The sequence below is a fragment of the Peromyscus eremicus genome, chromosome 8a, assembly GCF_949786415.1.
Source record: "Peromyscus eremicus chromosome 8a, PerEre_H2_v1, whole genome shotgun sequence".
Classification (NCBI taxonomy): domain Eukaryota; kingdom Metazoa; phylum Chordata; class Mammalia; order Rodentia; family Cricetidae; genus Peromyscus; species Peromyscus eremicus.
Window position 1 is genome coordinate 101399168 of NC_081423.1, and position 10163 is coordinate 101409330.

A 10163-nucleotide genomic window follows, 5' to 3' on the forward strand; every position below is an offset into this window, starting at 1 on the left:
GTATTAGAATGTAGGCGAAAGCGAGCCCAGGGCCTCCCAAAGGCTTCCTCTACGCCACAGCTGGTTAGTCAGTGTGGTCTGCCTGCCGCCCACGAGGCACACAGAAGCCCTGGGCTCCTCTTAGAATGAAGGGCTTGAAAACACCCATGGGTTCCAGACACCAGGGGGCTACAAACCCTCAGACCTCACCCCTCCATCCGCAGGTCAAATTTGGGATTCTGCCCTGCCCAAGTTTCCCCTACAACTCCTGGGTCAGTTCACGCAGACGTGAGGACAGCAGTGTTCCTGGTGTGGTGGCAACATGGGGAGTGCATGCCTGAATGTCCTCTATAACCCACATTATAGATGGGTGTGTAGAGGGTGGGGCTGTGGGCACTGCCTCCATTGGTTCCTCCCCTGTGTCTGAGTGCAGGCAGGCTGCCAAGTGCCCCGAGGACTGTCAGAGCTCATTGTGGAGAGGTCGGCACTGCGGTGTGAGCTTTTCCTCCAGGACCCCGTCAGGGGCACACACCCAGGGGTCATGCGTCTCCCACTGCCATTTGGCCAGCTGGGCTTTCAGCATCTCCAGTACTTGAGAGAAGTGTGGGTCAGTGGCCAGGTTCTGTGTCTCTCGAGGGTCCCGGCTGACATCGTAGAGTTCCCAGCGTTCCCGGTAGTAGTAATGGTGGAGATCCTTGTACCAGCCTGTGGGCTGGCCAGCTGTGGTTCGGTTCAGGAGGTCCTGGAAGGTCGGTGAGACATAGAAATCTTGGTCGATGGGAAATGGCATCTTGAAGCTGAGGTTGTGAATGAGGCGGAAGTTCTGGTGGTGTACCGAGCGCATGGGGTAGGACATGGTGACCTCGTGGTGGCTCTGGCTGCTGAAGACAGTGGCCCAAAGGGGCTCTGCCTCCAGCGCTGGCAGGAGAGATCGGCCTGTGAGCTGGATCGTCTTTGAGCCAAAGATGGCATAGCTGGGATATGGAACGTTGAACCAGTCCAGGATGGTGGGGGTGAGGTCTGCAAAGGAATAACTCTTAGCAGGGATCCCTGAGGGACACGGAGCCCTTCAGAAGGGGTGAACCAGAGCCTCTCTGGAAATCCCATGGGCACCCTGTAGGATCAGATCAGCAGCAGGGAGGGACTACTTTGGGCCGCACCTCATCATTGGTCACCTCTGGCCTGTGGAGCCATTAATGGTGTAACCAGAGGCCCTGGCTTGCTGAGATCTAGGGACCTTCGAAAACCTATGGACCAGAAGAATCCTGGGTAGGGAGGGCTCATCTAATCACTCTGAGTCGGTCACAAGGTTCCCTCACTCATGGTTTGTGGTCACATGGAGAGGTGGGTGCATGCCAGAGGGAGCCTGTCTCATAACCCTGAGAAGAACACAGAGGCTCTTCCAAGCAATGGGCTGGGCACAGAAAGCTTCGGCCAGGACTGGCTGAACTCTCCCCCTCCGTTTCCCACACCTGCGGTCATGTTTGCTCATTCACGGTGTGGGGCTAGAGAACCAGGCCCTCAGAACCGAGTTACATGAGAGACTCTGATCCTGAGCAAAAGGGAGATGCCACACTGGTTCTCCAGTGGGTACCCACAGCCCATTAGTACCACCTGGGACCCCACCAGACACTCAGGGTATTGACATGACAGGAACAGGCCTCCCAGGTGACTCATTCTCATCATGTAATGGAGGAGGCTGTCTCATCCTTGCCCAGGTGGTGGAGCACTGCCTATATCAGGGGAGCACTCCAGCATCTGACCCATGGCAGTCCCACTGAACGTTGGCTTCTCCTATCCCTGCCCATGAGACAGACAGACAGACAGACAGATAGCCATACCTAGAAGGCTCACATAGGCCTCGCTGACCTGGCCCCAACGTTGTGGGTGCTCTGGGGATGACACCAACAAAGGTTCGGCTGTACCAGGCCAGTATAGGTTGGTCCTGCCACTGGGGAAGGGGATCCCATTGTCGGATGTGAAGATGATGAGGGTCTCATTCAGCACGCCCGCACTTCTCAGCTCCTGGAGCACCAGCCCTACCCCTGAGGAGAGGGAGGAGGGGGAAGGCTCAGGTGCGTGTGTCCATTCACCCCTGGGCTCTGTTACTTTCTGGCCCTGAAACACCCTTTTGGTCTGTCCAACACCACACAGCTCCTGTTCTTGAGCAGGTCATGTGGCTTCCAGGGACATCTCATCCCTCAGAACTGCTGTCACACTAGGCAGCTGCTACTGCCCCAAGCTGTCTTGCTTTAGACTCTTGTGTCTGTCCTGTGGAACAGAGAGACAGCTTGGGTAGGAGCCTGAAGATAGAACACCCTTCTAACATCTCCGGTAGAAACATGGTCCCAGTACCACCTCCTGCCGGGCTTGAATCTCCACCCCTAGACACACCAGCAGGAACCTGTGAATGTGACCAGGTGGAAGTTAAGGATTGCAGGGGGACATGATCCCCGGGTCCCCAGGTAGGCCCTTCTCAGTGAAGCCAGGAGCAGACTCACTTCTGTCATCCCAGCACAAGACAGGCAGAGGCAGGCATTGGGAATTCAGGGACAGCCTGGGCTACCTAATGAGTTCCAGGCTAACCTGAGCTAGCAAGACCCTGTCTCAGAAAGTCAAAATGAGTTTTGATTTAAAGAGAGGGCACCAGGGAGAAGTCACAGCAGTTGAAGTGCCTGTCACGCCAGGGTCGGGTCACAGTTTGGATCCCAGAAACGCACATAACTGCCAGGTGAGTGAGAGAGCCTGCCTGGAATTCCAGCCGCTTGCGGAGGCAGAAATGGGATCCCCAGAGTCAGCTGGCTCACAGGACCAGCCATGTCAGCAAGCTCTAGGTTTGACTCGCAGTAATAAGGTGAAAAAAGAATGAGGGTGATCCCAACATCAGCCTTGGGCCTCCACATGCACACACACATTTACACACCCATACACACGTGAACACACACATGCACACCCATACACACGTGAACACACATTTACACACCCATACACACATGAACACACACATGCACACATTCACACATCCATATACATGTGAACACATACACGCACACATTTATACACTATACACATGTGAACACACACATGCACACACACATTTATACACACATGAACATACACATGCACACACATTTATACACCCATACACATATGAAAACACACAGACATACACACATACATGAAAAATAACTAAAGAAAATTTTTAATTAATAAAAAGAAGGGATGGGGCTGGAGAGGTGGCTCAGTGGTGAAGAGCACTGGCTGCCCTTCCAGAGGACCCAGGTTTGATTCCCAGCACCTACATGGAAGCTCACAACCATCTGTAACTCCATTCCAGGGGATCTGAGGCCCTTTTTGGGCCTCGGCAGGCACTGCATGCATTGATGCAATTACATGCATGAAGGCAAAACACCTACACAATTATAATAAAAATAAGTGTTTAAGAAGAAGAGAGCTACACACAAAAGTGGAGAAGACACACGGCTAAGCAGTGTGAAGCTGGAGCCTGCAGCAACATGGCCACAAGCCAAGGGATTCAGACGCCCCAGCCCTAGAAGCGACACTCACACCTTCAACACCAGCCCTGGCTCACACTACGTTGCTGCTGGGACCCACTGTGCTGAGCTCAGCCTGGATGAGAGTTCCCGGGCTTGTGATGAGAGAGACAACTCCGGTCACTGGGACCCACCTTGGTCCATCCGGCCGATGGTGGTGTACTGGGCGGCTAGGTCTGCTCGGGCTGCCGGTGTGTCTGGGACAAAGTAAGGCACCTGAGGAGGAAGACATGTGGGAGCGTCTGAGAATGGATGGGGGGACGGGGACATTTCTGACTGCGTAGAAGACAGGGCACAGCGCCCTCTCCCTGACTCTGCTGTGAACAGACTGGTCAAAACCAGCTTTATTCTATGCATGTACACCCTTCATCTCCGAGGTCCAAGGTTCTCTCTGCAGCCCACACGAGGGACCTGGAGCCCACGGAGCCAAGTCTCCCTATACACACTATGCCACATCACTGGGGCAAGGGCTGCACACTCTAAGGAGGGCAGGGCCCTGGATTTGGGGAGGATGGGTTGTGTGTCTTGGAAGCCTTGCAAGGGTCCCTCCTACCATCACATCCTGAGGGTCGTAGGTCTGGGGTGTCCAGTCTGGAATGCGCCCCATGCCGCTCTCCCCATTGCCAAACTTCTCACAGAAGGTTCCATACTGGGGCTGGGAGTGTCCACAGCGGTGGGGGTCATGGAAAGCCACGTAGAGGAAGAAAGGCCTGAATGTGGGGGAGGGGTCAGTATGAGGGTCAAGGCCGGACCAACTCTTAGGTAGGCACACTCTGGCTTGGCTTACTCGTACCCTGTCTCCCTCACTGCCTCAGTCTCCCCCTCCCCCTCTCCTGGGTATTTAGAATGTTTTCCTCTGCTCCTGCCACAGTCAGCCGTGGACCCTGGGATGACAGTCTACGTCCACTGTTGAGAGGTCCGGCCTCCCCAGGGGGTGACAGGACACAGCCCTCCGTACCTGTCATCCTGAGTCTGCAGAAATTTCTGGACTAGCTGCTTAATTCTAGTGATGTTCCGCCCGACCTGCAGCACAGAGCTGTTCTCCTCCGTGAAGGCAAAGTCAAAGGGGTACACAGTCTCCGGACCCACATGCTTCTTCCCAATGATGCCTGGGGGCCGACAAGGGAAGAGGTCTGTCTGTCCAAAGTCCACTCCCTCCCCTTATCCTACCCAAGCCCTAAAAGTGTGGCTGCTGTGGGTGGGCAGATGGAGACTTTGGTCTGGTTCTGGGGGTGACTCAGAGCCCTGGACATCCCTCTCTAAGAGGCTAGGAAGGGTCACACAGTGGCCTTGCACCTGTATCCTATCCACAGACCCATGCTTCACCTCTGTGCAGGCTGGTCTGGCAAAGCAACAGGTCACATAGGTTGAGAGTGACTTCAGCTTTGGCTGGAAAGGGTCAGAGGGGGACCACATGCCTGTACTGTACCCCACCCACACCTCACCTGTGTGCACTCCAGCCTGGCTGAGCAGCAGTGGTAGGCTCTGTATCTTGTCGAAGGAGTTAAAGTGATGTACATCCTGGTGCAGCCCATACATGCCATTCTGGTGCTACAGACAGATGCCAGATGCTGTAAGACTAGGCTCCACACCCCACAGCCCATCCAGGACCCTTAAGGATGCTGGACCAAGGGGAACTCCACTCTGTCCTTCTCCCCCCTGTGACAGAGGACACCAGCAGCAGGGAAAGGAACCAGGGAGATGTGCCCCAGCTGCACACTGAGTTTGAGGCAAGTCTGGGCCTGGACCCTGTCTCAAACAAGGTTAGGGGTTGTGCAAGATGGCTCAGCTGGGAAAGCGCTAAGCCTGATGGAGACCTGAGTCCGACCCCTGAGACCCACAGACTGTGAGGAGAGAACCCACTCCCACAAGTTGTCTCTGACTCTAGAGACTCATTGTGATGTGCATGGTGTGTTCCACTCCACTCGCTCACACAAGATAAATTTAAAAATGTAAATTAAAACTTTAGGACAAGGCCGGGCAGTGGTGGCGCATGCCTTTAATCCAGGCACTCGGGAGGCAGAGCCAGCCTGATCTCTGTGAGTTCGAGGCCAGTCTGGTCTACACAGTGAGTTCCAGGACAGGCTCCAAAACTACATAGAGAAACCATGTCTCAACAAAACAAACAAACAAAAAACAATAAAATCCTTTAGAACAGAAAAACATATTAATGCAGGGTCTCTGTATATACCCGACTATCCCGGAACTCATCCTGTAGAATCAGACTGGCCGTGAACTCACAGAGATCCTCCTGCCTCTGCCTCCCACGTTCTGGGATTAAAGGAATTTTAACCTTGAGAAAGAAGTAAGTTCTGACATGGGCTACAAGGAGCAGGACCCTCAGGGATGCTAAGCTCAGTGTCACAGCCAGTCACAAAAGGCAGATAGCAGTGAGCCTACTCACAGGACGGCCCTTGAGTCATCAGATCAGAGACAGCATGGAGAGGGTCTGCAGGAATGGGGCGGTAGTGTGTAACGGGATGGTAGTGTGTAGCGGGGCGGCAGTGTGTAACGGGGCGGCAGTGTGTAACGGGGCGGCAGTGTGTAACGGGGCGGCAGTGTGTAATGGGGCGGTAGTGTGTAATGGGGTGGTAGTGTGTAATAGGGCGGTAGTGTGTAACGGGGAGGTAGTGTGTAACGGGGACAGAGTTACAATTAGAGCAAGTTCTAGGGGTGGATGGTAGGGACAGCTGTTGTCATGTGGTCACATCTCACACCACTCACCATGCACTGGAAAACTGTCGAGATGGCAAATTTTATGTTGTATGTACTTTCCCATAACAACAAAAAGAGGAAGTGCCTAAACATTTCGTGGGAGCGCCTGACCTACCACAGATCCGAGCGCAGAGCTGGGCAGCATGTGTGCAGGCTCTGTGCTAAGCACTTCACCCACAGAGCCATGTTTGGCCAGCCCCCACAATGACCTGTGCGTGACACCTCACTGTGCCCTCCACGTCACAGATGAGGACGCTATCTGCTCATGGCCGCGGGGCGACGGATGGTGAGGCAGAGCCCTGGTCTGCACCTGAGATCTCTGGGCTGTCCCTGTCCCTGCAGATGCAAAGGAAACCAGACAGCACCTCAGGGAGAGATGTGGGGTTTCCCGCGGCAGAGGCCTGGGCCCTGGAGTCACCTATCCACCGCTCCCTTCCTCCATCCCACTAGGCACTCTCACCTGGGGCAGGCCGGTGAGGAGGCTGGCACGGCTCGGGGAGCAGCTGCTGACAGAGGTGAAGGCATTTCGGAAGATGAGGCTGTGGCGGGCCAGGGCATCCAGGTGAGGGGTGGAGATGGCACTATTGTTGTACGCACCACTTTCAAAACCTCCGTCATCCGCTGAGGAGCACAGAGGAGGCATGTTGGCTGGGGTCAGCAGGGGTAGTGTCTGGGACCCAGAGTACTGCTGCAAAGGCTTGGCCTTGTGATGCTCAGGACAGCAAGCCTCTCCCAGAAGGCAGGACACCCGAGGGAGGCATGATGATACAGGAGTTTGTGAGAAAGCAGAGAACACACAGGCAGGCAAGATCCCTGAGAGGATGCGTTAGCAGGAAAGACACCACCATGGCTTGCATGGAACCCAATTCACGACACTCAGGTGGGGATGTTACCAGGTAGGCTAGTGTGGGGAGCACGACACCCCAACACACTCGGTGTCATGCAGGCACGTTAGTAGGTAGTGGCCTGACGTAATAACTACAGGCTACTGAGCTACCCTGGGTTCTGCAGATACCTCACAAGGTGGCAGCCAGCCAGGAGAGCCATGCCCAGGACACAGCCGGGGACACGTGTGTGTGCACACCACACCTCCGCCTCTTGCTGAGACACAGTCGTCTTCCCCAGAGGCTATAGTCTTGGCAAACTAATCTTCCCCTTCACCCTACAGAAGGCACCTGAAGCCTAGAGAGGTGACATGCAGCACACACAGCCACCACTGGGCAGTGGATGAAGACAAGCTGCCCAGATCCTACAGCCTTCCCTCCACTCTGCAGCAGAGGACATCAGGGGTTCCCCAGAAGTAGCTGGTAGGAACCCCAGAGGCAACATGTCACCCACCTGCCTCAGAGGCAACACAATCCTTGAACAGAGGTGGACGGCCAGTTCCAGCCCAGCTACCATCCTCCATCCCGAGCACCAACTGGGCAGGCGGGAGGACGGGCGGGAGGACGGGTAGGAGGACGGGCGGGAGGACGGGTGGGAGGGCAGGTGGGAGGAGGGACGGGAGGAGGGGCAGGAGGACAGACAGGATGACAGGCCAGAGGACAGGCGGGAGGACGGGTGGGATGACGGGCAGGAGGACAGGTGGGAGGAGGGGCGGGAGGACAGACAGGATGACAGGCCAGAGGACAGGCGGGAGGAGGGGTGGGAGGACAAGCGGGAGGACAGGCCAGAGGACGGGTGGGATATGGTTGTGTTTGGTTGGTGTGCCTTCTGCTGCAGGCCAGGAAGGAACGCTGCTTCTGCCCACAGAGGTCTCAGCACCTGCCTACGACCCTGATATAGACTGAATCGTGTCCTTCCAAAATTCATGCTGTCACTAGCTCCAACGGAGGACATGAGTGTGGGGCCAACCCAACAGGGCTGTGACATTTCTCTATCATGTTAGGAAATGAGACACTTGCCATCTAAAAGCCAGGAAGGCCTCCCCAGAAGCTGACTGAAGAGCTGGCTCTCTGTCCCAGTCTCCAGACTCTGGAATTGTTAGAAATACACTTGTTTGTCAAAAACCTGGCCTTTAGTGTGTGTGTGTGTGTGTGTGTGTGTGTGTGTGTGTGTGTGTGTGTGTTAATCTTTATTTTATGCTTTGTGGATATTTCGCCTGCATGTATGCACATGTGCCCACAGACACTAACAGAGGCGTCAGATGCCTCAGAACTGGAGTTACAGACAGCTGTGAGCCACCATGTGGGTGCTGGAATTGAACCTGAGTCCTCTTAAGCGCTGCGCCATCTCTCCAGCCCCAAGCCTGTAAGGTTTTTGTTGCTATAGCTGCCCAAGCTGAGACAGGACCTAACCTCCGGAGCCACACAACTGGGCTCCAGAAGGCTGCAGCACCAATCCCTCCCTAGTGTATGCGCACGGCAGATCTTCACTAGTGCCCTCCTCCCCCGTGGAGGTGTGGGGGTTAGCGGTGATGACACAGCACTGTTTATGCTACAATTACCCAACTGGCCTGCCCAGACACCACAGAGTTTATCAGAAAGAGTAGGCCTGGCCCGGGGCCAGACCTCAGAAGGATTGGGTTGTCACAAGCCAGGCACTGATCACCCAAACAGGAAGTCTCGTGAATGCTGGAGGAATTTGGGGTTTCTAAGAGGTGCTGAGGGAGTTTAGGTGGGCCGTGGAGGACTGTACCTTTAGGCCAGATGGCGGAAAGAGCTGAGGGGACATCCTGCAAGGACTCAGGGACTCTGGGCGCCAGTCTCTCTTTTGGGACTTTCTCAGGGCTCTGGGAACCCCCTAGCTCTGCAAGGCCGCCAGGCATAAGTAGCTGGGGCCCACTGGGTTTCCCTGGCTGCTCTGACTACAGATGTGGGAGTGCTGGGTCAGACTGGACAGGACAGAAGCGGGAGAGCCTGACGCACTTAGTGTCCCTACGAAGTATCCTGCAACATGAGGGATGGCAGTGGGGTTGCCAGAGAACTGGCGCACTGGAGTCAGCACGGACCACTGGAGGGCAGAAGCCGAGTGGCCGCTTCTGGGGGCAGCAGCAGGTGGCCGTGCCAGGGACGGCGGCACTCACCAACAATCAGCAGCACATTGCGCGAGTGCACGCAGCAGAGTCCCAGGACCAACAGCGCCACGCAGCAGGCCAGTCCCCGGGTGTGCATGGCGGCGCCCGCCAGGGCAAGCGGTTCCGGCTTGGTCCCTCCCCACGGTCACGTGCACGCCAGGCCCCGCCCATGCCCTGCCCACTCTGTCCCTGAGATTCCTGCGGACTCGGCTGAGGCCACATCAGAAGATCCTGAGCCTCAGCGTCCGGTGGGTGAGTCTGGGTCCGTGGAGTGGAGCGAGGGAGTGCGTGGCCGCATGGGCTGGGGTCACCAGGAGCTGTGGACGCGGGGCCAGCGCTGGGTCCCCGGATACGCCCTACTCCGGGGACCCTCCCCCACCGAGTCACACCGGAATCCCGGCCGCCCTCAGTCTTGCTCCAGGTTCTCAGCCTTGCTCCAGATTCTCAGACTTATTTGTGTTCCCCACTGGGACCTCAGGATCCCGAGCTAGCAGCGGCGTGGGTGTGGAGAGGAGTGGACTTTGTCCAGAATAGCACTTCAGGGGATTGATTGGGCGAGTAGACCAGTAGTGGTGAACTAGCTACGGTGCTGGGACTCGTGTGTGTGTGCGTGTGTGTGTGTGTGTGTGTGTGTGTGTGTGTGTGTGTGTGTGTGTGTGGTGTGTGGACTCGTGTGTGTGTGTGTGTGTGTGTGTGTGTGTGTGTGTGTGTGTGTGGTGTGTGCCAGAATCTTAGAGGATGCTACATGTACCTAGAGTTAATTTGGGAGCTCTAGTTGGTCTTTGGAAAACCAACTAGAGTCCCCAGGGCTCGTTTGGGGCTATGAATGCCACAGGTGGGTGCTGGGGAAATCGTGACTTCTAGAATGTGAGCCACCCCCACCCACCCCGGTCCCCATT

The 10163-nt window shown here is 55.9% G+C and overlaps 1 protein-coding gene across 1 annotated transcript; it reads right to left on the minus strand.

Moving 5' to 3' along the window:
• Positions 1-339: 339 nt before the first annotated feature.
• Sgsh (N-sulfoglucosamine sulfohydrolase) lies at positions 340-9383 on the minus strand. Its single transcript, XM_059269854.1, has 8 exons — positions 9274-9383; positions 6709-6869; positions 4979-5084; positions 4492-4642; positions 4087-4243; positions 3668-3749; positions 1821-2024; positions 340-999 (listed from the first exon to the last, which is right to left on the minus strand). The coding sequence occupies exons 1-8, from the start codon at positions 9359-9361 to the stop codon at positions 440-442; spliced, it is 1509 nt and encodes a 502-aa protein (XP_059125837.1). The 5' UTR covers positions 9362-9383; the 3' UTR covers positions 340-439.
• Between the last annotated feature and the right edge of the window lie 780 nt (positions 9384-10163).

Coding starts and splice junctions, on each gene's coding strand:
- Sgsh (XM_059269854.1), bottom strand. CDS start 9,361: ATGCACACCCGGGGACTGGCCTGCTGCGTGGCGCTGTTGGTCCTGGGA. Junction 5,085..6,708: donor TCCTCACCGGCCTGCCCCAG/GTGAGAGTGCCT, acceptor ATCTGTCTGTAG/CACCAGAATGGCATGTATGG. Junction 4,643..4,978: donor CCAGGCTGGAGTGCACACAG/GTGAGGTGTGGG, acceptor GTCGGCCCCCAG/GCATCATTGGGAAGAAGCAT.